The 27,416-nt window shown below is 38.9% G+C and overlaps 1 protein-coding gene across 1 annotated transcript; it reads left to right on the forward strand.

The window, feature by feature from the left end:
• The first annotated feature begins 493 nt into the window (after positions 1-493).
• LOC109205352 (high affinity nitrate transporter 2.4-like) lies at positions 494-2,623 on the forward strand. The gene is made up of 3 exons (XM_019368063.1): positions 494-1,393; positions 1,498-1,613; positions 1,751-2,623. Exons 1-3 carry the CDS (start codon positions 584-586, stop codon positions 2,415-2,417), a joined length of 1,593 nt encoding a protein of 530 aa, XP_019223608.1. The 5' UTR covers positions 494-583; the 3' UTR covers positions 2,418-2,623.
• The last annotated feature ends 24,793 nt before the right edge of the window (positions 2,624-27,416 follow it).

The raw sequence follows: 27,416 nt of genomic DNA on the forward strand, positions 1-27,416 counted from the left end.
AATGGGGTCTCCACAAATGTGGGGTCTAAAGCAGTTGCTTTACCCCTGGTAAAACAGGAAATATTTTAAATATATATTACAAAAAATCGTGAAAGCTTAACAAAGCACAATGGTAAAGATTTTACAATGTATGTTTTAGTCCAAAACATCTCTGCAACTGCCTTTTGAGGGAATAATTAGATGAATTAAAGTATGATTGATTTGCATAAGAAACCCTGCAAATTGCGAAAGATTGGTTCGATACTTGTACGCCAAAAAGGTAATATATAGCACTCCAGCTAATTAATGAAGATACCAAAAATGGTCAGCGAACCTTTGGGATATACCATAAGGTCGCCCGATTCACATTCAGATGCGGCGAAATGGATTCCTTAAAATTAATGAAATATTATATCATCAGTTGTAGCCATTGGCAGTCGCTAATCAATTGGCCTTAATTACATAATCTCAACGCTTTGATACCTATATAAACACTCCCTCTCCACACTTTCCAGGAACCAAACCAAAGTAATACACAACAATTTTACTTTTAACATTTTAATCAATCTTTGCGCTATCAGTTTTTTTTCCTTAAGAAAAAAAAATGGCTGATATTGAGGGAGAACCAGGGAGTTCTATGCATGGAGTCACTGGTAGGGAGCCAGTTCTTGCTTTTTCAGTGGCTTCTCCAATGGTGCCAACTGATACCACTGCTAAATTTTCAGTACCAGTTGATACTGAACACAAAGCCAAGGTTTTTAAGTTTTATTCATTTTCAAAGCCTCATGGTCTTACTTTCCAGCTCTCCTGGATTTCTTTTTTCACTTGCTTCGTTTCAACATTTGCTGCTGCCCCTTTAGTTCCTATCATTAGGGACAACCTTAATTTAACCAAAATGGATGTTGGTAATGCTGGAGTTGCTTCCGTTTCCGGAAGTATTTTATCTAGGCTTGTTATGGGTGCAGTTTGTGACATGTTAGGGCCAAGATACGGCTGTGCATTTCTGATTATGTTGTCAGCCCCAACTGTATTTTGTATGTCGTTTGTGTCGTCCGCTGGAGGATATGTTGCTGTCCGGTTCATGATCGGATTCTCACTAGCAACATTCGTGTCGTGCCAATATTGGATGAGTACTATGTTTAATAGTCAGATTATTGGACTTGTCAATGGAACAGCTGCAGGATGGGGAAATATGGGCGGTGGTGCGACTCAACTTATTATGCCAATTCTGTATGATATAATAAGAAGAGCAGGAGCAACTCCATTCACTGCTTGGAGAATTGCATTTTTTATTCCTGGTTGGCTTCATGTTGTAATGGGTATTTTGGTGTTGACTCTTGGCCAAGATTTGCCTGATGGGAACCGTGGTGATTTACAGAAGAAGGGCAATGTTTCTAAAGATAAATTCTCCAACGTCAGTAGACTCTTTCATCTCTTAAAAAAAGAAAATCTAAATTTTCTTTTTTTTTTAAGGGAGAAGAATTTTAGCTAACATACTTCATGTTTTCGCTATTTCAGATATTGTGGTACGCTGCAACAAATTACAGGACGTGGATCTTTGTCCTTCTCTACGGATACTCTATGGGAGTTGAACTGTCTACAGACAACGTAATTGCGGAGTACTTCTTCGACAGGTTTGTTTTCCTAAATATTTTTACTACAGAAAAATTTAACTTGTGGTAACAAGTAACCTGCCTAATTATATATACACTCCCCAAATCAATTACAATCGCTGCTTAAACTAACAATCTTTTTGTACAAAAACCTGCAGATTTGATCTAAAGCTTCACACAGCAGGAATCATCGCAGCCACATTTGGTATGGCTAATTTATTAGCTCGTCCATTCGGAGGATTTTCTTCAGATTACGCAGCCAAAAGATTCGGCATGAGGGGTAGACTTTGGGTCCTTTGGATACTACAAACACTGGGAGGAGTATTCTGTGTCCTGTTGGGGCGTTCAAATTCTCTGCCCATAGCCGTCACATTCATGATCCTTTTCTCTATTGGTGCTCAAGCTGCATGTGGTGCAACATTCGGTATTATTCCCTTCATTTCTCGCCGATCATTAGGTATAATCTCAGGAATGACTGGAGCTGGAGGCAATTTCGGTTCTGGATTGACACAACTGCTGTTTTTCACAAGCTCAAAGTACTCGACAGCAACAGGGCTAACTTACATGGGGATGATGATCATTGGGTGCACTCTTCCGGTGACACTATGTCATTTCCCACAATGGGGAAGCATGTTTTTCCCACCAACCAAAGACCCTGTTAAGGGAAGTGAGGAACATTATTATGCCGCAGAGTACACCGAAGCTGAGAGGCAGAAAGGTATGCACCAAAACAGCTTGAAGTTCGCCGAGAACTGTCGATCGGAGCGTGGCAAGCGCGTGGGATCCGCACCTACTCCTCCAAATTTAACGCCTAATCGTGTCTGAGTTTCTCGGATTTTGGTTCTTTTCTCTAAGGGGATGGATGATTGTCAATCTCTGATTGAATGAAGATTCAATGGGCTGAGTCTCAATAAGCAAATATTTTTAAAGAATGTGTCTTGATTTTTCTTGGAATCTACTTATAAGTTGTATGTTGTTTTGTTAATGAAGTATATATATGACGCATTGTGTATGTTTCCTTTTGCTTCTTACATCTGAATATTCTATGAGCCAATGGGTTGTTGTAGATTCAAAAGTAATATTAACAAAACTTTTGACTTCTAAGAAGCAGTGGCGGATCCAGAATTTTAAAATTATGGGTGTTCGCTGATAAAGACTCCAAAAGAAGAGGAAAAATGAATTATTTATGGGTGCTCACTCGATATTTATCTAAATGTTTGTACAATAGCCTATGTAAATTACTAAATATGGTCAAAGTTAATGGGTGCTTAAGCACCCACAAGTGGCTATGTGCATCCGCCACTGCTAAGAAGGGCCTTGATCATTTATTCCAGTTGGTTTAACATACAGAAGTTTGTGAATTGTTTTTAATCTCTTAGTAGCTGATTAAAAATGATACTAATAAAGATCAATTATATTTTATAGTTACTAGTTGGCAACAATTTGTACAGGGAGAAGTATTAAGTTAAGCTTAGAGCGCAATGGAAATTTAAGTGTTTTATCCAATTAATTTGTCAAATCAGCTTAAGTTGTACTCAACAACTTGCACGCAATATTGTCTAAGCCAAAGGCATATTGAGATCAAGGCAAGGTGAAACTTGGGGCTGTTGCCCTATAATCTCGTCTGCAACATATTTTGTATTGGAAAAATTCGACTTCGACACATGGATAAATTGCACGATGGAAGCAAAGTTTGATCCTCGCAGGCAGTGGCGGAGGCAGGATTACCGCCAAGTGAGTTCAAAAAAAGGAAAAAGTTAAAAGGGTTGTAGCTAGTGGGAATAGAACCAATAACCTTACAAAGATTTTGAACCCCCTTGACCACTAAGCTATGCTTTTGAGCTGTGTCAAGGGAATACAAAACATAATATATAGAGGTAACAAATAGATTTTGCCTTAAATATATAGTGTAATTTTTCGGCGAAGGGGGTTCGGGTGAACACCCTTTCGCCCCCCTAAATCCGTCCCTACTCGCAGGAAATATACGCAGTTCGGTGACTCCCAAGAGAAACAAGCACCGTGTCTCGATGAAGCACCCCAAAGATGATTCCGAGGATTTATTGATGAAGTCATAGCTCGAAACTTGACTTGGTCCTCAATTGTCCCCGAAATGTTAAGGATTCACCCACACCCACTATGATAGATTTGATTCACCACACCCATAGATTTGTAACCCACAAGCGACATGTATCTCGGCGTTTATTAGCCATTCAGAGCGACATGCGAAAGTGGGGATGATCATGTGAAAGTTAGATTTAGGCTATAAATAACCCCATTTTATTTACGTGTACATTCATTCAAAAGCTGTTGAACTTACTCTTTATAAAAGGCTATTGTATATTGCTGGGCAGTCTTTATTTATTTTGTAAGCATTGTGGCTCACTGGGAAGATAAAAAAGATCATTCTTATCATTTATTTATTTCTTTTTATTACTTTATTCACAACTTTGTTAGCTTAATTATATGATTCATTCGATTAAAATTTGATTCGAACCAATTGCTAGTGACCTCATTAAAAATAAATTTAATTAATTATTCCTGAAACTATTTTCGAGTTATACAGTTTGGCGCCTACCGTGGGCCCTTGAATTTGAGCGTTTGACTTAGAGTTCTTATTCTCATTATGAGATTTATCTTTTACTTATCTGTCAATTTCCTTTCCATTTTGTGACTCAGAATGACTGAAAAGAACGTTCAGCCAATAGATTAGAGCAAAGCCACAGAACCCTATGGACATCCAAGGGACTCCATGACCCTCAAGCGAAAACAGGTTCTGCCTATGGGCAAAGAGCTAGGTCCCAGATAGTAAGGAGGTTGTACCCAGAAAAAAGGCACTACTTGGGATGGATGCGTCATAATCCAAAGATGCACCCTCTCACATGGACTTTCCAACTCACAGCTTCACCGAATAGAGTGGCGAAACCTTGAAATCCGACATGGCTCAATAACGGAGATTGAATGCCAAAATGGGCATGATGTTTGATGCATTGCGGGAAGTAACAACTATAACGACACCCCAACCCCGGTGATAGAAGTGACCCAGGTCAAACACATCCCTAATTCATTACTCAAGGCTTTGGGGTTTCCCGATAATTCCGTGGCCGGAGGGTCAGGTATTTCTAAAATGTTGAGTTGCATATTTTAATACTAACCTTGCAGCAACAGATCAAGGAGCAGAACGAGAGGATTGAGCAGATCCTCAAGGTTTCGCCTGTTATCAAAGGCATCGACATCAACAAGTACTCACAACAACCTTGGAAGCCAAGTGCGACACCACTACTTATCCCTACGAAGTTCAAAATGCCGGAAATATGACGGGACCTGGGACCCACATGACCTCATCATGACTTATACCATCGTAATCAAGGGAAACATGAAGGATGATATCGGATCAGTGCTCATCAAAAACTTTGGAGTGACCCTGACAAAGAGAGAACTAACCTGGTATACCCACTCACTTAAAAATTCTATTAGTTCTTTTCTTGATCTTGCAGATGCTTTCATCAAGGCCCACTAAGAACCCAAAATGTGAAAAAACAAGTGGAGGACATCTTCTAAGTCATGCAAGAAAAAATGGAGATGCTCCAAGATTACATTGACCGATTTAAGAGAGACGGGATGCTACTTTCCAAAGTACCAGACAATTGGGCCGTTGTGGATTTTACAAGAAACTTGAACCCAAGCGTTCCGAAGCTTCAAAGAAATTGAAAGAAAGCCTCTAGGAATTCACTGCCAAAACATAGAATGACGCGTATCATAGATACAACACTAAGCTTCGAATAGTGGATGGCGTCTCGGCACTCTTGAGATTTGAAGTAAAAGAGGTGATGGGATATAACCGCTGGACCGAAGTAGTTCAAAGACAGGATTAGCCCATGCATCGAGCTTCTAGAGCTCGATATGAACCCTATTCCGATCCCATTTGCTGGGAGAATAACAAGAGGTCTAGGTCGAGCCGTGACGGCAAAAATCTCGGACCAAGGAATGACACAGTACCTCATCGAGCAGTAAAAGAACTGAAAATATAAAAAATAAAGCTTCAGCCAAAGTTAGCCGATTAAAACTTCAACGACAACACCATCGATCTAGTGGTAGTACTTAGAGAGACGGGAGACAAATTTAGGTGGCCAAAAGTGATGAGAATGGACCCAAATAAACATAGATAGGAATTTTGGTGCGAGTTCCATAATAACCACGGCTAGAAAACTACCAACTGTAGGGTCCTACAAAGCAAAGTGGAACATCTCCTCAAGCAGGGGTACCTTACTAAGTTTTTCAGTGAAAAAGGAAAACAATTATACATGAAGAACTAGAGGAAGGAGGAACCACCTTGGGCCCTATCTCAAAAACGTGTGGTTAATGCATCTTTGGAGGTGAAGCAGTAAACGATGTCGCATGCACAGCCTCGAAGAAGCTCTCAAAGGTATCCATTACTAATGAGAAGCATAATAGGAAGACTCTAGCCGGGGAAGAAATCGCATTCAACGACGAGGACGCAGATGGATTGCTCATGCTGACAATGACAAACTGTTAATTACTTTACGAATCGTTGATACCGATGTTAGACCTGTTTTAGTTGACCCAGTTATCTTGGCCAATATCACTCAAATGCGAGTGATTAAGGACATGCATCTTGAGGACTGTATCATTCCAAAAGTATGACTACTCTCCGGATTTAATAACTCTAGTGAACTGACTAAAGGAGAGATCACCTTTAGGACCTTCACAGAAGGGATAACACGAGATACTCCATTCCAAGTAGTGGCTACAGACATGGCCTACAATGCCATCTTAGGAAGACCGTGGATACATGATATAGATGTGGTACCGTCAATCTTGCACCAAGTAATAAATTTATTCACCATGGGAGATCAGAGAAATTCGAGGAGAACAAAGAACAATTGGGGAAGTCAGTTCAATCGCGGCCGCTAGTACTTTCCCAAAGGGGAGACAGATAAATCGCTACTATAGAAACCTTTTCCGGTGTAGGACAAATTAGTTCCCGGGGATTGAATCGTGGATCCAGAAAAAATTAGCACTTGGATTCAACCACCTAAAAATTGGAGGAAGTGATCCTATTCGTCCATTGATCAGAAAGGAAGGTCAATATTAGTTGGGAGCTGACCCTCGAGCATAAATATAAGCTAATTGAATTTTTACGTGATACTTTGATTATTTTGCTTGGTCTCACGCAGACATAAAAGGAATCCCACCAGAGGTAGTGAATCATAAGCTGAATGCCAATCTTAATTTCCGCTCCATTAAGCAAAAGAAGAGAAATATTGGATACATGAGAAATAAAATCATGGAGGAAGAAGTAGCCAAACATCTTAACAACGGATTCATCTGAGAGGTAAAGTACCTAATTGGTTAGCCAATGTGGTAGTAGTACCCAGAGAAATGGTAAAAGAAAGGTGTGTGTTGACTACAAAGACCTCAACAAGGCCTACCGGAAAGATTTTTTCCTAGTTCCAAGCATTGATCAACTCATAGATTCGACAACTGGACATCATCTATTGAGTTTTTTGGTTGCATTCTCCGGCTATTAACCAAATATAAATGTACCCAAAGGACCTGGAGAAAATATCATTCATAACTGATCGGGGAACATATCTCTATAACGCTATGCCATTTGAGTTAAAAAATGCCGGGGCAACATAACAAAGGCTCGTTACCCAAATATTCACATATCACATCTGGGAATCCATAAAAGTATACATTGATGATATGTTGGTAATGTTAGTCTAAGAAAATATTGTTTGGACCACTTACAAGAAGTATTTGCCATTCTCCGAAAATATAGCATGAAGCTGAACCCAAAGAAATGCGCCTTCAGAGTGGGCTAAACCAAGTTAGTTGTTTAGTCTCAAATAGAGCAATATAAGCTAACCCCGTGCAGGTAAAATCCATTGACGAGATTCTGAAAGTATTGAAAAACCAAAAAATGTGATGAGGCTAGCCGAACAGATAGCAGCCCTCGGCCGATTCATATCTCGTTCTTCAGAAAGATGTCACAAGATCTTTTTAGCATTTAATAAGAATAAAAACTTTGAGCGGACTCCCGAATTTCAACAAGCACTGCGGGATCTGAAAAGGTAATTTTCGAATCTATCACTCTTGTCCAAGCCACAACCGGAAGAACAACTACTGGTATATTTGGCCGTGTCAGAAATTATTGTGCGTGCTCTGTTGGTACAAGAAGACAAAGGTACACAATCCCGTATCTATTATGTTACTAAGGCACTTATAGATGCCAAAACTATATATCCTAACATTTCTTTTGGCAAATCCACTAGGCAGTATGCATAGGGTTAGTTTTGTTAATAATAAAAGAAAAGCCATAGTTGGAAAAGTACAAGTAATGGGGGAAAAGCAATAATAGTATGGCATCTATTGCCTTGGCAAGATGATCATTCCTTAGCGCCTCCAGCGTCTTACGAGGGTTAATGATCTCATAGCCAATTGGGCTATCTCCACAAGGTAAAACTAGATAAGCAACAACTATTATGCTAGACCTTACCTTCCAATTATTATTGAGGCATGAACAACCTCAAATACTAGCAAGAACTAAATATTCTATGATCATTATTGAGTTTATAACACACTCTATGATGATATTACAAATGATAATACTAATAGAATGGTAGAATAAGACACATATAAAGCTAGTATCAAGCCCCTCATTCCTCAATTTTGTGAATTCTTCAACTTGTAGCACCTTGACTTCTTCTTCAACTATCTTCAAGATATCTTCACACTTCATCATTTCTTCTTTGAACTATTGGATCTTGTGGAGGTAGTAGAGGCAGCCCCTTTTTTCTTTATAACTCTCATTGGGAGTTGCCTTATGGCAACCTCCTGTGTCACCTTGTCATTCCAACTATGTTGCCTTTCATGTGTCCTTTTTTTTTGTTGTTAGAGCCACTTCTGAGGTGTCTAGGTGAAAGGTCACAATCCCAGCCACATTGTTAAAGAATGCATCTAGTAGTTCATTTTTTCCCCTTCATCATAGAAACCTTGTCCCGTATAAATACCAAAAGTTTCAGTAGGATTGTATCCAGACACTAAGGCCCCTGGTTCATGTTTCTTGGCCACTGCTCTAATAGGCTTGGAGGTAATGCTTAAGCTCTTCTTAAGATTATCAAGAGCATTCAAAGTATTCATGTCATGAGAAATAAGAGCATGTAGAATATTTATAGGAATCAATTTACTAGTACTTGCTAACAATCCAGATTTTTGGAGCTCACTTGAATGTGCAAAATCCTTCAAAACTACTGCCGCATGAGATTGCATTTTTTATTGTCTAGTCAGTATTCTTACCTTGAGAAATTAGCTTTAGCACTTATAATGGCCTCAGGAAACTAAGGCCTTACATTCAATGTCATCTATCTTTGTGGTGAACACTTTTCCACTACGAAATATTCTTCATAAACTGGAGCTTTCAGGAAGGCTTTCTAAATGGAAAGTCGAGTTAAGTGCATTTGATAAAACATATCAGCCTCGCACCACTATTAAGTTTCAAGTCCTAGCCGACTTTGTAGTTAACTTTAGAGCGAGTGTACTCCTGCAAGCTGAGAAAGGAATGATTTTTGTTTTTAGAGCATAGATAGGGCTATGGACCCTATAACTGATAGCTCCTCGAGTGTCGAAGTATCCGAGCTGGAAATTGTACTTATCACCCCTACCGACAAAATAGTACGACAAGCCATTAAATGTCATTCTATAACTAACAATGCAACAGAGTATGAGGTTTTGATTGCAGGTCTTGAATTAGAAAGGGAGCTAGGAGCAGAACATATAGAATTGAAAAGCAACTCATAACTAGTGTTCAACCAAGTATAAGGGCTTACGAGGCACGAGACTCGCAGGTGATGCAGTTCCTAAACAGAGTCACTTCCCTTGTTGGTCATTTTCAGGAATGGAAGCCCACTCAAATACTCTGGGAAGAAAATGACGAAGTTGATTCCCAAGCACCATTGAATCGTGGAAAGATTTGATGGTTCATCTATTCTACTCCACCATAGATTAGCAGTTGGGTGAGGTAACCATGGCTCATCTGGCAAGAATAGCATGGTGAAATCATTGATTATTTGCAGAACGGAACATTGCCAAAAGATAAGAAAAGATCTTAAAAGCTCCAAAGCAAGGCCGCCAGATGCCTTGTATCAGATAATTTACGCCAAAGAACCTACATCGGTCGAATAGTCAAGTTTTTGGGCGTGCATGATACCGATATGTGATGCGAGAAGTTCATGAAGGAAATTATAGAAACCATACAAGGCATCGATCCTTGGTTCAAAAGTTGTTAAGGGCCGGTTACTTCTGGCCCCAGATGAAACGAGATGCATCAGATTTTGTAAGAAAATGTGAGAAATACCAGCGGTTCGCTCGATGATGCAACAACCTGTGGAGCTATTTATCTAGTTTTAACTCTATGGCCCTTTATGAAATGGGGGATGGATATTATGTGACCTCTATCACAGGAACTGAACGTAGGAAAACTTAGATCCAACTGGGAAGGACCATACCAGATCGTAGAAGTGATCGGGAAAAGATCCCACAAGCTCAAAGAGATGGACGAAAAGCCCATGAAATCAAATTGGAATGCAATCCACCTCAAAAGGTTCTATTTCTAGAATCGCGAAGGTTTTATCTCCTTCCTTATGCACGCATTACAAACTATCTTTCATATAAATGTACTTACATTTTTAGATGACATGCAAAAATCCTACTCCACTAGAATGGTGACTACACTGACTATCAGCAATATTACGGAACCTCTAAGGGGTCGTTTGGTAGGATATTTAAGAATAGTACTAAATTGGATGTATTAGTAATGCAGAGATAAGAAATGCAGGGATTTATTGTATTGATATTAGTTATTGTCACGACCCAAAATCCACTAAGTGTCGTAATGGCGCCGGACACCATTGTAAGCCAAGCCAACAACAAATAACTACTAACTTCTCGTTTTAAATATTTCTGAAATCACTTCTTTTATACGTTTAAACAATACATAATAAATTCCACTGAATAAATAACGAAACATTTAACAATTCTAAATTATTGAATAAACCCATAGACATCCCAGATCTCAGTGTCACAAGTGCATGAGCATTTACTAAGGAATGAAATAAAATACAGTAACTGTCCGGTATACAAAGTGGACGGAAATGAAAATACAGTACAATACTCTGAAGGAGACTCTGCTAGCTGCGGGTTGTCTCGATAAGTGCAGCTCACATAAGTCTCCGTATCAACCATGCCGCTATACCACTAAGCCATGATCGCTGCCGACTTGACGCTAAACTAAGGTAGGAAGAGCGGGTCGTAGTAGCTTTTACCCGAATAGTGGTTCGGGATCGAATTTCCACAGGGAGCTAGTAGTGGAGTTGTATTATCTGTCTAGTCTAGAGATGCGATTGTGCTTCTAGTGTCACTTCAAACATTTTTGGTTTTCTTTGATTTTTATATCTACTATTACAAAATTAATGATTAAAACTAAATTATGCTAAAGGAATATTGCTAAGTTGTATTTAATATAGAGAAAGGCACTAGGATCGTGGCATTGCCTAGGTGGCTAATCAACGGGTAGATGTTACTAAGATAGATTGACATATTTGGGGCTTATGCTATAACCGTTGCACAATTGTACCCACTCTCACACCTCTCGGTAGAGAGAGTGATTTTGCCCAATTGACTCTCTCGAGACCAATTGGGTAGGCCAATTAGACCAAGCAACTAGGGTTCAAGTAGGGTGATTACTCTCTCGAGATTTAACCCGTTAATTGGGACTACCATTTCTCATGGGTCCATCCCAATTCCTTGTTGGGTCAATTTTGGGGTCATGGACTCTTTTTCTCAAGAAGAGTTAAACCCACAAAGCTAGAATCAGTGTTTGCAACCACCAATCCTTAATTAAAACTAAAATCAACCCAAATAACAAACACCCAATATCAATCTAACCTTAGATGGCAACACCCATCAATTACCCACACTAGGGTTGAGCCACAACCCTAGCTATTAGGTTTAGCTACTCATGCTAGATACAGAAATTGAATGAATAGATGAAGAACTAAGCATATTAATTAATTGCTAAGAAGAAACTACAATAATAAAGAGCAAAAGTGCCAAAATTGGCTACAGTATTCGGTCTCACGAGCTCAGCTGCGTTAGAACATAAAACTTGACCTAATAATGGTAAAAGGTCCTATTTATACTGGGCTGAAAAAACTGGACAAAATACCCCTGCGGGGTCAGCGCGGACCGCGCAAAAAGGGTCGCGGCCGCGCTGGCTCTTGGACTCATGATTTCAGCCTCTCTGAAGTTGGGGACCGCGAACCGCGTGGAAATGAACGCGGGCCGCTTTGCTTGGAATTGGCCAAATTATGGCTCTCTGAATCTCTGCTCTGCGGACCGCATAAAAGAGTAGCGCGGCCGCGGAGCCTGACCGCGGACCGCGAGAATCCAACCGCGGCCGCGTAGCATGCCCCTTGAAACTGCCATCCTCTGAACCTCCTAGTGCGGCCGTGTTCACATTTGCGTGGTCCGCACTAGGTTCTATTTTCCTCAACTTGCTTAGTCTTTGACACTTGAGCAGGTTTCACTCCTTTTTGAGCCGATCTTTGACATTCGTCGCTTTGTCGATCAAACCTGCAATCAAGTACAATTTGTGAGCATTTTGGGACTAATTTTGTAGCAATTTATAACCAAAGCATAGGCAAGTAGGGGCATAGAACACGTTAAAATCCTAACTTATTAAGCCAGTAGTCACACATAAACCTGTGCAACAAAAATGCACAACAAGTGTAGTATGAGTACGAAAATAACGTGTACTCAGTAAGTATCCCGTCTAATCTCGAAGAAGTAGAGATGAGAGGTCGACTTCGACACTTACTAGTGGTCCAATAATGTTATATCAATAATATATTAAATCATGGATTTTTATAAACATGATTGTAATTCAATAGAATGAAGCAAGTAAACAAGTCTTTCTTTTATAGGAAATTTCCAAATTCCTTTTCGTCATTTATACATTTATTTTCAAGCCGGGAAGGAACAACATCACTTCAATAAATTCCAAGGCAAGCAATACAAGCATGCGCAAATCATGCCGAGGACGTACGACCCGATCCAAAAATATTTAAACTGTGCACTGCCAGAGGATCGAATGGCGCGAACCATAGATGCATCTATTACCTCGCTCGTGAATCATACATGCGATGCGGTCAAATATAAATAAACAATCACCCTGCTCGCAAATCAAACATGCGACGCAGGTACACATAGAAACACACATTCAAACAGTCAGTGAAGACTTCATCAGGGAAACAATTATTCAAGGAGATGTAAATTTCTCTTTTACAAGCCAAGAAGATGAAGTTTAATTCTTTTAGAAAGTCATTTGCCACTTTGGTATGATTTAAGCAATTTAAACTATCAATAAGGTTACAATTATCACAAGTAAAACATGATTTTGGATCCTAGACTACCCGGACATAAGCATGATAGTAGCTACGCACAGACTCTCGTCACCTCGTGCGTACGTAGCCCCCATAAATAGGAGCACAGAACCAATTAACTCACCTATGGGGATAATTCCCTCTTACAAGGTTAGAAAGGAGACTCACCTCGCCCCGAAATTTCCATAACCAGCTTCCAAGCCCTTCCAACGACTCCAATTGATGCACAACGCCCAAAAACTATTCAATCAACGGGCAAACCAATAAAAATTCACTCTAATACTTGTGACAATTCAAATTATATAAGTTCCCAACTCCGCTCGAAAAGTTGACCAAAATGCCCTCGGGCCCACGTGCCCAGATTCCGAAATTTCTCGAAGATAAATTCTACCCATAGCTTTACTAACTCAAATATACAATTTGCTCTAATTTTCATGCTCAAATTCAAGGTAAAAGTCCAAAATTCCAAATTCTAGGTCTTCCCCAAAACTCCCAAATTTATACTAATTTTCCATGTCTAAATCCATGTAAGATCACACATTTAACTCAAAAATAGGAAGAAATCACTTACCTAGTGTTGCTTGGTGAAAATCCCTCCTTGAGCTCTCCAGAATCGTCCAAGCCAAATGAAAGAAATGAAAGAAATGGGCCAAAATTCGTGTTTAAAACAATCTGCCCAGGCATCATCGAGTTGTACCTTGCGCTGTGCAGGTTGTACATCCTATTATAATTTTTCCCTGTTGTACACCTTCTGTTAAAACGTCCATAAATCCTTGTAGAAATATCCAAATGACAAACGGTTTGACGATTTAGAAACTAGACTCGAAGATATTTCATTTGATAGGTTGCACACCATATAAATCTTTATATATTCCGAGATATGAGCTACTAAAGTCGGCTCCATGCATCAAAAAATTCTGTCGAAATTGCTCCACCAGCCATCTTCAATGGATCATAACTTTCTGATGAAATGTCCAAATCATGAATGGTTTAAATTTCTGAAAATTAGAATGCAAGGGCAACAACTTTAATGTTTTGCAAATTTTTAGATTCCTTATAGATTTTGAGATATAAGCTTCCAAATTCAGCTCCACGATTGCACTAGTTGCTGTCAGAACAGCTTTCTGCAGAAAATTTCAGCAACTCTTTGGTCCGAAATTCATTCCGTTAACCTTCCGAAATCCACCCGAGGCCCTCGGGATCTTAAAAAATTATACCAACATGTCCCAAAACATGATTCGAACTCGCTCGAGGCCTCAAATCACATCAAACAACGTCGAAATCATGAATCGTACTCCAATCCAAACTTTATAAACTTTGAAATTTCAAACTTCTACATTCGATGCCGAAACCCGTCAAATCACGTCCGATTAACCTCAAATTTTGCACACAAGTCATATTCGACATTACGGACCTGCTCCAACTTTCAGAATTGGAATCCGACCCCGATATCAAAAAGGCAAACTCTCGGTCAAACTTCTCAAAAACTTTCAAATTTCTATCTTTAGCCAAATGACTTCAAAATGACCTAAGGACCTCCGAATTCACTTCCGATCGCGCTCCCAACTCCAGAATCACCATAGGAGCTATTCCCAGACTCGAAATCCCAAACGGACATCGATAACACTGAAATGCACTTCAACCCAAACTTATGAAATTTCTTCCAAAATGCTAACTTCCACAATAGGTGCCAAAACGCTCCCGGGTCATCCAAAACCTGATCCGGGCATACGCCCAAGTCCGAAATCATCATACGAACCTACTGGAACCTTCAAATCTTGATTTCGAGGTTGTTTACTCTAAAATTCAATCTTAGTCAATTCTTTCAACTTAAAGCTTCCGAAGTGAGAATTCCCTTTCCAAATCAACTCCGAATTCCCCAGAATTCAATTCCGACCATGCGTACAAGTCATAATACCTGAAGTGAAGCTGCTCATGGCCCCAAACTGCTGAACGACGCGCTAGAGCTCAAAATGATCGATCGGGTTGTTACAGTTATGCTGAGATTCTTTTTTATGACTATTTGGATTAGTGTATTAAAAATGATATGCATTGTCTAATTTTTAAAAAAATTATTTATTAAAAAAATACCCTCCACATTCTTTGGTTGTAAGGAACTTCAAGGAAAAATTTGTCTTTAACCATGCTTATGCATGTATTAATAGTCTTGGTATTGCTAATACCATGATTTGCCATGTATTAATTATACATAGGATAATATCAAATAGGATATATAACTAACACTTTTATGATTATACATAGGTTGAAAAAGTGTATCAAACACCAAAGCTAATACGTGTATTATTTACTCTAATACATCCTACCAAACGACCCCTAAGAGTTTCGTACATAGTCAATCAGCGTCTAACTGAAAAGGGTTTCAGTGTCGTCTTAATCTAAGAAGAACACTCCGCATCCCATTTGCTTCCTTTACAGGAACAAGACCATCAGAGCGAGAAAATAGAAAAAGGCCAAGCACCCTATAGAAGATAATTAAACTATCGATGACAGATACCACTTGCACACTAGGGGGCTACATCAGGCTGAGCTCAATCTTGCAAATGCAAAATCGAAACTAGGAACAGACATCACAAGAAGATATTCCGGAACAAAAATATAGAATGAAGGCATCCGCCATGGCTCGAGGAGAAAGAAGGCCCCATCCCATAGCATGAGTTTGAATAAGTCATGTCTAGGAAGCTACGTACAAGGGCTATCGCCCCTAAAAAGTGTATGCTTATGTCAGAGTTGGGTCACCCCTTCGTCTGACCTGTGTACTTAGGTCTAAAGCCCCTACAAATTTACAATAATAACATCGCATTCGTTCTATCAATTATCTTTATCTTACGCTAAGGGTTTGCTCTACAAATCAATTTTACGTCTTAAACGACACTACAACAATGTGAGCATACGACGATATTTATTTAGTGACATTTGAAATAAATGTCGGAAAAACGTGAATTTCATATCATTTATGAATAAATGTCATAAGAACTACGACATTTGATACAAACTGTCACAAAAACAACGATATTTGATACTAAGTGTCATCAAAATATGACATTTGATACAAAATATCGTAATAATAAGGATATTAATGAAGAAATGTCGTCAAAATTACAATATTTGATACAAAATGTCATAAAAACAATGACATTTGATACTAAATGTTGTTAAAAAAAAAGACATTGGTAGTAAATATCGTAAAAACAACAACTCTTATGAAGAAATATCGTAAAACAACAACATTTATGAAGAAATATTGTAAAAACTACAATGTTTGATACTAAATATTGCAAAAAATAACATTTGATATAAGATGTCAATAAAACAATGACATTTGATACAAATATTAAAAAAATTATAATTGATAAAAAATATATTAAAAACACGATGTTTGAACAAAATATTGTAAAAGTTATGACATTAGATACAAATGTAAAAAAAAAGAGTTTTACTTTAATTTAAATGTCATATTATTAGTCGATAATTACGATCATGTATGTTACACCCTATATTTTTGTACGTGAGAGTACGTCGTAAGTCAATTGATGCGAGCTCTGAAATGAGATCATCTTTGAAACTACATAAAGTAAGTTAATTATTTTACCATGGATATTACAAATATTTAAGATCATGAATACCAAGTACACAGAGGGTTGGATGGCTTAGAAGCTAAACGAATTGAAGAAAATAAGTTTCGCCAAAAGTCTACAAGTTGAGAATGTTATAGCATGTACTTTTGGGGTGGTGAGAATAGGGTGCTTAAAAATATAATGATATTATGTTATGAGTTATTTTACTCGTATGATAGACGTGTGTTATGTTTTGAAGTCAAGTGAGTAGTGAAACAAAAGTTGGAAAAGGTTATCACAAGTTACATTCATAAATGTGTTGAAACTTAAGTCGAATGTAGCTGAGGTTTCCTCCCAATATGCTTGGAACTAGGGGAAGATCTACCTACCAAATTGAAGATTTACGAGTCTAGTTTCTAACTCATTAAACCTCTTGTGGATACGACATAGGAGTAGAGAGATATTTGCAGTTTCGCGAGACTTCGCAGACTGCTTAGGTGACAATTGGGTGTGTCACTAAAGCTTTTTGAGCAATATATTTCGTGTGTTATATGAGGTCTTTTTGGGACATATTATATACCAAATTGAAGATCTTGGAATTTAGTGTTTAACGCTCATAACCGTTTGTTCATATGACATCCGGATAAAAAGATATAAGTGTCGGAAGAAGGGACAATGCTAGGGTGCCAAGCTAGCACCTCTTTGACTTTTCAAAAGTTGATATATATAGGGTTTTAAATCGTCTTTCTCTTCATTTTTCATATAACACGACCAGAGAACTCCCAAAAACTTACCCTTAAGCTCTCTACAAGGGTTCCAAATAAGATTAATATCCCGGGTACGGAATCAAGAAGCAACAATATTAGAACGATCCGTACAACGTAAGTATCACTATATCGCCTCTCTTTTTCTTTGTAGTTTGAGTTTTGGAAGGTACTTCATAGAGCGAAATTATAGAAGATCCCCTTTAAGATCAAACAATTCCATCGAATTGAGTATGATTGTATGTGTGATAGCATCTACTATACCAGGAATATCAATGAACCCAATTATTTCAATTGCTCAGGATAGCCTTTTTTAGCTTCTAGGGTCTATTTCTTAGTTCAAGATCCCTCTTACTAATTGGAATCAAAGAATTAGTAGATCTGTTCCGCCCAAAATGGGAATGGGCTACGGTTATGAACTTATAATCTGATGATCGAGTCGATTCCATGATTATAAGTTCATTCCATACCGGACCAGGCCTGAATAGGGTTATATACATATGTACCATAGACTAAATGACCATTTCTTGAAAGGAACATGTCCAGGGGACTGCCCCCCTTCACAAGGTACATCTCGCGCCTATGGGCCGCTTTAACTATCCAAGAAGACACTCGAAACTGGAAGGAGAAACAAACCCACCCGATGGACTGCCGAGCGAAAAGTCCTACGACACAGGAGTAGGATTCTCTAAAAAGCCAAGGTCCTGGGTGGCCAAGAGCAACACCTACTTTCTGTATTTAAGCTTTTAAATTTCAAGGAAGGTTGATAAATTCGTTTCCTAATAGTTAGAACTCACACCGTGAGTTGGATTTATTTCACTTTTAGTGGATTGTTTTATAGTCCACTCGTGTTGGCCTTTTGTGCTGATGTTTTATAGTGGTTTGGAGGAGAAAAGGTGTGGAGAAACACCACATAATGACGGAATGGTGGGCTGGTCCTTCGTCGTTATATTTTATGTTGTTTGGCACTACTTTGGCTGTCGTTTTATGTATGAAGTGATTATGGTGTGTGGGCTCTTTTATGGTATATTGTGATGGAGATAATGTTGGAAAATGATGCATTCATATTGTTATTGTTGTGTTCTTGTTGTTATTGGTATATGGTTTTGGAGGAGGGCTTGTTACAGGGGAGATGCTGCCCAAATATACGTAAACGAGCTACTAGTTTAAGTTGCAGACTTGACCATTACTCAGCACTGATTTTGAATCTCCTTATGATGTGGTATATTGAGTTGAGTTGTTTGAAGAATTGCTTGGAAGGTATTAAGGACTCAACGAAGTTACGGTATGTTAAGGCTAAACCTTTCCTTCATTTTGGCATGATCTCGTTACTACATGCGTTTGATACGAGGCATAAAGAAAAGTTCTTATTCCTGAATTTACGTACATTATCCTAGACTCATAAGCTACAGTATAAACAATATTAGAGTATTTTCACCACCATCGAGCTATAATCGATGGGCAGGCCCCTATTGGGCAACCTGTGATCAGATGGTAGGTTATATACCGAGCCTACTATGGCCGAGCGCCTATGAGCGAGCCCAGAATGGCCAAGATACAGAGCCTAGTATGGCCGAGCGCCTATGAGCAAGCCTACTACGACAGAGCAGTTACACATACATAGCCTTATAAGGCCGGACAACTATTTTACTTTATATATTGAAGAGATTAGTTAGTATCAGCAGGTAAGTATATTTTCAAATTATATTTGACTCCCAGGTACTTTCAGTTATTATATTATTAGTTCAGTTTCAACTTTCAGTTATTCTGTTGCCTTACATGCTCGGTACATTATTTCGTACCGACGTCCCTTTTGCTGGGGACGCTGCATTCCATGCCTGCAGATCCTGATAGACAGCTGGATAGCCTTCCAGTAGACAAAGTCAAACATCATCTTGGTTGGTAAGCTCCACTTCCTCAGAGTTACCAGGTCTATACCTTGGAGTCCATTTTATATATACAGGTTTGATGGGTAGGTCGAGGACCTATCCCGATCACGATACAGTTCAGTTATCCCTAGAGGCTTGTAGACGAGTCCTGTACATTTTTTATATCACTATTGTAGCCTTACCAGCCATATGTAGATGTTTAGTTTGGTATTGCTGGTTGTAGACATTATTTTCAGATGATTCAGTATATGGCCTCATCGGCCTAAGTTGAGGGTTACCCCTCCAGAGTTCATAGTTACAGAGTGGTACGCTCGGGCCGAGTATGGCATTAGGTGCTGGCCATGCCTCTTCAGGTTTGGGGTGTGACAAACTTGGTATCAGAGCAGTTCTATCCTAGGAAGTCTATAAGTCGTGTCTAGTAGAGTCTTGTTTATGGGTGTGTTGTGCACCACACTTATAAGCAGGCGGCTACAGAGCATTTAGGACTTTCACTCTTTCTTCTCACTCTAGATCGGGTGGTAGAGCTCAGTTGTAAGATTCAAACTCCTAACTTTTATTTTATTCATAATACAACGATATCTACATCTTGAAAGACAGTTGGTAGGAGATTGAATGTGGCTGTAGAAGAGTTGAGTCAGAAGAACTCGATTTTGCATCATGCTTACGATGAGTAAATGTGAGGTCCTCAGCAGATCATGTGAGTACTAAGACGAGTAAGCTTCTTGATAAGGAACCGTAAGGCATGAATATCTATCCACCTATATGGTAAAAAGCAATAAGAGAATCAGAAGGTAGACACAACTTTCAACAAGTAAAAGAAGCAAGGTGAATAAGGGTACGTGGTACCAAGTTAGTGAAGATTATCAATATTTACAGTTCAGGTAGAGAAATATAAGCATTCTGAGTTACTTTCCACAGTAACAGAGATATATACAATTGGCCACACCCATCACAGTTATGCCGTATGGGAGCTAATATTTATTGTTTAAGATAAAGATGGGACATCAGGATCCAACTAGGGTTAGAGAAACGCAAAATGGTGGATGGATTGCTATCATTAGCTAAAGTTTTCGAAGGATATTGTATACGTGGTAATAGATCTCTTTGTGAGACACCCAGATGGTGCACTCTAGAATAGAACAGTCAGATATGAATACTAGAATGTTCAAAAATTTCAGAAGACATGTAGTGGAATCCTAGAAGGGATAAATATTTACCTTAGTATGTATCCCATCCCTAGTCAAGAGAGAATGTTAGGCGACTCGAAGAGCCAGTGGATAGAGCAAGGGGAGCTAAAAGCGCAAAAATATTTTGTTGAAGTTTTCAGAATAATGTAATTGACGAAAATATTAACAAGAGAATAAAAAGAGAGTAAATAAATTATTATGAGTAAGATGTGATAAATGGGTGATAACGGTAAATCAAAATATGATATGATGACGAAGTCTATAGTCAAGTGAAGGAAAAGACAAGAGGTGACATGCCTTGAGACAATAAAAGAGTATAGGCCAAAAGTCATATCCTCATTTCGATAAATAGTTCGAATCCGGCGTGATTACCAGAACAAAAATTTAGACCCCCGGAGTAATAGAAACCAGCATGGGCTAGTGAACAAGATAAATTGAACATCAATTAGGGATCAAATGATGTGATAAAAGTCGACATCAAGAGAATTTCAATGATCGCATTCCAGCAATAATAAAATGGACAACAAAAGAATAACCTTTAAAGGTCATTCAGAAAGACGCTTTGCCAAATCAAAAACTTTGAGCAAAGTTAAGCTTAAGGGACTAAGTGTGCCAGTTACACTAGGTGTCACCCTCGTGCGTAAGGAATTCAGTTATCCCTGGTAGAGAAGGGTTACCGGAAGGCGAGTAAGAGTCATTGAAGAGGTGAAAAGACGCCAAAAATGAAGAGGTAAACCATATATAGGTAAATCTTCATAGCATTAAATGCTGGTAATCCTCTAAAGGGGGGAAGACGGTGTGATATGGTAGTAAGTCGGAGTTATGTAGTTCCAGTAACTATGGAATAGTTAATAAAGAATGCGATAAAAAGGCGGAAGGAATGATATTGCATTTATTCAGATCCTATAGATATGTACGACTACAGAACATTATTCAAGCACGATGTCGGGAGGCAGTAAGGGTTCCCATACCAGATGTTATTGATAAATAAGTGCGAAAGAACATTTGATACATTAGGAGCCAGTGCAAAAGGTAAGTTAAGATAAAAGACATAACCCACGAGAGGTCATGCAGAATATAAATATGAGCATGGACTGACGATGTAACGACCCGGCCGGTCATTTTGAGAATTTACGTCCAAATCCCCTATTAACTGCTTTCCCCGTGTTTTTATTGCTGCTATTGTGATTTGCCGGGAAGATTCATTTTGAGTTTCGGAGTGTTTTGGGACACTTAGTCCCTAAATGAGAGCTTAAGCTTTAGAATTTGGACCGTAGTTGGAACGGTTTGAAGATGGCCTTGGAATGGAATTCTGTCAATTCCGTTAGCTTCGTTGGGTGATTTCGGGCTTAGGGGCATGTTCGGAGTGTGTTTTGGAGGTCCGTAGCTTATTTAGGTTTGAAATGCCGAAAGTTGAATTTTTGAAGTTTTCCATTCGATAGAGAAAATTTGATATCGGAGTCAGAATCTGATTCCGAAAGTTGGAATAGTCTCGTAGTCTTGAATGAGACTTGTGTGCAAAATTTGGGGTCAATCAGACATGGTTTGGTTGGTTTCTGCATCGGTTGTAGAATTCTTGAGATTTCAAGTTCATTAGGCTTGGATTGGAGGGTGATTCGTGGTTTTAGGGTTGTTTGATGTAATTTGAGGGTTCGACTAAGTTCGTATGATATTTTAGGATTGGTTGGCATGTTTGGTTGAGGTCTCGAGGGCCTCGGGTGAGTTTTGGATGCTTAACGGAATTGGATTTGGACTTAGGCAATTTTCTGAACTTGCTGAACCTATTGGTTTCGCACCTGCGGAGCATGGACCACAGGTGCGGCGCCGTAGAAGCGGTTTGGCAACCGCAGATGCTGTCTAAGGCATAAGGGCAGTTTGTCGCAGATGCGTATAAAGGACTGCAGAAGCGGAACCACATCTGCGAGGTAAGGAGCGCAAGTGCGGAATTTGGTGACTTAATGAAGTTCCGCAGGTGCGGAGTATGACCCGCAAGAGTGGGACCGCTGGTGCGGTGGACCCCTCGCAGAAGCGGAAATCGCTGGGCAGCAAAGAGTGAAATCAAGGGTTTGAATTCATAACTTCTAATATTGATTTTGAGCTCGGTAGAAGGCGATTTCTTGAGAGATTTTGAAGGAGAACTATTAGGTAATGAATTCTAACTCTAATTTGGTTCTAATACATTAATCTATTGTTATTTTTCTCATCTAATTAAGGAATTTGAGGGTAGAAGTTTGGAAATGGGGGAAAAAGTTCCCCAATGGAAAATCCGAGTTTTGAATACGAATTTGACGTCGGATTGGGATGATTTTTGTACGAGTGAACCCGTGAATGGGTGTTCATAATCCGTTATTTTTACCCGATTCTGAGATGCGGGTCCGGGGAGGATTTTTGGGCATTTTCTATTTTCTCGCCTTAGCTTCGATTCTTTTAGCTAAACTAGTTGTTTGTAGTTATATTTACATTATGAAATTGATTTGATTAGATTTGAGACACTCGGAGTTACATACTCGTGGCAAGAGCGTGATTTCAGATTGATTGAGCTTGGTTCGAGGTAAGTGGCTTGCCTAACCTTATGTGGGGGAACTCCCCTTAGGATTTTGGTACTGTTGTTATATGGATGCCGTGTATGTAAGGTGACGAGTGCATACACGTGCTAATAGTTGAAAACCCCCATTTTTATTAAGAAAATATCTTTGTTTTCTTTTAATTGAGCAATACTTGTATTTGAAGTTTCCTGTTTAGCTTAGGAAAGCATGCCTTTGTGATTTAAAAGTCTTATCTTCCTAACTGCTTACTTGGATTCTGTGTAGCATGTTTAGAGTAGAATTTCATGTTTCTCGATACGAACTTGAATAGAATTGTAAATTTCTTTCTTGATACTGTTGTGTGTTTACTTTGGGACTACGGGACGATATCCCGGGAGATCCCCCTACATATTTACTTTAGGACCACAGGTCGATATTCCGGGAGATCCCCTGTGCATCTATATTTGTGACTACGGGACGGTATCCCGGGAGATCCCTCAGAACTAGATATTTACTTTGGGACTACGGATCGGTACCGGGAGATCCCCTTACGTTTAGGACTACGGGATGGTATCCCGGGAGATCCCCTATTGTTTTTCTCCGTGTACTGAGTTATTTTTTTCTATGATTTCATCTTTATTGGCTGTTAGCATCTTTAATTATACTGTCACGTTTCATACTATTTTACCTTGTTATATATATAACCAGTAGGGCCCTGACTTTCCTCGTCACTACTCGACCGAGGTTAGGCTTGGCACTTACAGGGTACCGCTGTGGTGTACTCATGCCCTTTCCTGCACATGTTTTTCGTGTGCAGATCCAGGTTGTTCTGCTCAGCCATACCATCCGTGAGGTGAGGCGACCCAGAGACTTCGAGGTATATCTGCCGCGTCCCCAAACCTAGAAGTCCCTCTCTATTCTCCCTTTAGCTATAGACTTCTTGTATTTCCTTTTGTTTAGACTTCTGGAGTTAGAGCACTATGTATTTTCTTTAGCTTGTGGTTCATGAGATTCCGGGTTTTGGGAGTGTTTTGTATTCGGTGTGAGAGAGTGATATTGTATATGCCAAGCGGCATTTCAAACTTCTTTATTATGTTACCCGTAAATTGCTAGTTTCGTATGTTTATTTCCTTTTTCCGCAAATTGTTAGGCTTACCTAGTCATAGAGACTAGGTACAGTCACGACAGTTCATGGAGGGAGAACTTGGGTCATGACAGACGAGTAGTTAGTAGTTGATTCAGGAAGAGCTTAATTATGGCTAGTCAAGAGGTCTTAGATAAATCAGTAGATCATGCAGGATAAACATAGTGAAACCCAACATCGCAAATTCAATCTCGCAGATATGACATCGTAATCCTTGAGAAATATTCAAATAGGAGTTGGGGTAGTGAAAGGTAGAATATAAGTGTTACGAAAATAAAAGAGAGTGCCACTAGGGAGACAATCGAAATTTCGTTTCAGAAGCAATCCTACGAGCACAAGGGTGTGGAGTTAAGTAACTAAGGATAATGATAGGTGAATAACATCATAAATTTTGTGGTGTATACAATGTAATAAGCTCGCAGATTTACAAAAGTCAGAGGGTCTTCCCTAAGCACTGCAATGAAAGACTAGCTGAGAAAATAAGGAAGAAGGCTTCAAGCTAAGCATAGTGACCTAAAGATGAAATGATCCTATAACAACAGTCTCACTATAACATTGTATACACTATATAAGAAAGTGGCACCTATCTTGGCTAATGAACGAAAAAAAGTAATATTCAAGATCATATGAGTTGCACGAAATTCTAATAGGTGTGGGCACTAAGATAAGCCAAGTACTCAAGCAACAAGTGGCAGAACGACTAGGAAAAGTAATTGCTTACTTTTTAAAGAATGTTGAGAAGGCCCGAAAGGAATTATTCGATTAATGACCCAGAGGTAGTTACATTATGAACACACTTAAGATTTCGGAGTATTATCCATGCAGCATATATGTTGACATTCCTACAACTATAGGAGACTCCGGTATAAGTTAAAAGAAAGAATTGAGTCTACGTTACAGACAAAGTCTTGAATTGTTAGAAGGTTATATCATGGATGTTCCATAACGTCTACGAAAGGTTAAAGTAATAACTAATACCCTGAGCCGCAGACCGGAAGATAGCTTAAGCCTACTTAAAGGCTAAGAGAGAAGAGGAAAATAAAGAGTTACATCAACTAAGTGAATTAGGACTCTAATTATTAGACCCAGCTAAATATAAAAATCGTGATTCAAAACACTGCAAAATCACTCTTAATATCAGAAGTACAAGAGAGATAGTACAACGGTCATATTCTATAACGACTCTATGATAAAGCCAGTTAGAAAATTACTAGCCTCATAAGGAGTAAGTATGAAGCTCCCACTGGATTGTATATGCACCAGAGGTGCAAGTATTATAGTAGAGCTTCAAGTTGTGGATGTGAATTCCACATATGTTGAAGGGTAGTTATGAAAGAGACAGAAAATACGATGCTAGATTTAAAGGTAAGTAAGGTAAAGGTGAAGAAGGTACGAGATACTCAAGTGCAGAAGGTTGTGAATAGTCCATACTACAAATAGAGGGTTAGAAGCACTGTGATTCAGTATCCACAAATGATTGTTGTGTCGTCAGTGGCATATCTTCTAGCCTATGGTTTCTAGGTACTGAAAGGTCTACTTAAGAGAGTAAAGAAGAGTTAGAGACGACGTGATGTCTCGCTTGAGGTTCCAGAATAATATAAGGAAATCTATGGTGCTAGCAAGTTAAAGGAAGGTTGCCAGTAGTATAAATAGATATGTGTAGGTCGCAAGCTAAAGTATGGTAGAGCAAAAAGGTTTTAGGTAGACATGAGTAAGGATATGAAAAGGTGAATGAGAAGGTGACGAGAATAGCTAAGGCCTTAGGATTAATCCCATCAAAACAAGAGAGCTGATGATACCTGCAAGTTATAGAAAGCCCTGTATAACCTGAATAAACTCAGAGGAGTTTAAGACTTGGAGCATTTGGAAAGGAGGGAATGCTGCCATGGTAGTAGAATAAGGGTTTAATTGTGACAAATGATAAGTGGATGATATTAGGCCTTTGATTGAGTAATGATTTAGAGAAAAAGGGATTTCATGAATTGCACAGGAGTAGAATACCCCCATAAGTTGAACTACGTTGGGATGCTATGAAATACGGTTAATAAAGTATTGTACTGTCCCTAGGTGGATCAAACAAATAACTTCAGATGTTCCCCCATGAGACGTGAGCCCTAAGGACAATATATTACGTAAGAGGTTTTAAGGTATCAGTGGTAGATTATAGATCAACATTAAAGTGAATCAACAATAGGCAGATAAAAGTTCCAAAGTATGAGATGAAATTAGGCCGTCATTCTTAAGATGAACAGTAATGAGGAAGAACTAAAGAACTTAGATTTATACATATAGGGTAAGCAACGAGAGAGTAACCTGGAGTTGGGTAGCAAACCTCGGTAATAAAAAATTGAAGTAAGTGTTATGGTATAGTATGACCTACCTAGATGTAGTAAATTCATAAGGATAGATAACCGAGGCTATGAAACAGCAATAGTCGTAAGTTCGACAAAGTACCAAGTGAAGTACTTCAGTACACCTATAGATGCCTAGAGGGACATCTTGTCATAGTTCTGTGTATGTTCACAAAGTGAGGCCTAAAGATTGGATAATAGCTGGAGGAAAACGAAAGAGAAGAGTCACATAGGCACACATACAGGGATAGAGTCATAAAGGCTACACGATAGAGGTAGAAACAGTAACGGGATTGGAAGAATTCCGACCACAGGTCTTGGTGCGAGAAAGAGGCCTAAAGGGGGGAATGCCCTGGGCTTTGGATTTATTCACAAAAATAGTTGCCTAGATGTCAAGGAAAGTACTAAATTATTCGTAAGAGCTATAGGTTATGAGACTAATAAGCGCATTAGTCAACATTCGAGGACGAATGTTACAAAGTGGGAATGTTATGAGTTATTTTAGTTGTATGAAAGACGTGTGTTATATTTTGAAGTCAAGCGAGTAGTGGAACAAAAGTTGGAAAAGGTCATCACAAGTTACATTCAAAAATGTGTTGAAACTTAAGTCAAATGTAGCTAAGCTTTTCTCCCAATATACTTAGAATTAGGGGATGATCTACCTACCAAATTGAATATATACGAGTCTAATTTCAAACTCATTAAATTGTTTGTCGATACGACATAGGAGTAGAGAGATATTTGCAGTTTTGCAAGACTGCATAGACTGCAAGGTGACAAGTAGGTGTGTCACTAAAGCTTTTTGAGCAATATATTTCGTATTTTATATGAGGTGTTTTTGGGACATATTACATACCAAATTTAGGGTCTTGGATTTTAGTTTTTAATACTCATAACCGTTTGTTCATACGACATCTAGATAAAAAG

This window comes from Nicotiana attenuata, unplaced genomic scaffold, assembly GCF_001879085.1.
Source record: "Nicotiana attenuata strain UT unplaced genomic scaffold, NIATTr2, whole genome shotgun sequence".
Lineage (NCBI taxonomy): Eukaryota > Viridiplantae > Streptophyta > Magnoliopsida > Solanales > Solanaceae > Nicotiana > Nicotiana attenuata.

Bases quoted from the DNA above. Each gene is read 5' to 3' on its own strand.
- LOC109205352 (XM_019368063.1), top strand. From the start codon at position 584: ATGGCTGATATTGAGGGAGAACCAGGGAGTTCTATGCATGGAGTCACT. The intron at 1,394-1,497 runs GTCAGTAGACTC...TCGCTATTTCAG, and splicing joins CTAAAGATAAATTCTCCAAC to ATATTGTGGTACGCTGCAAC. The intron at 1,614-1,750 runs GTTTGTTTTCCT...AAAAACCTGCAG, and splicing joins GCGGAGTACTTCTTCGACAG to ATTTGATCTAAAGCTTCACA.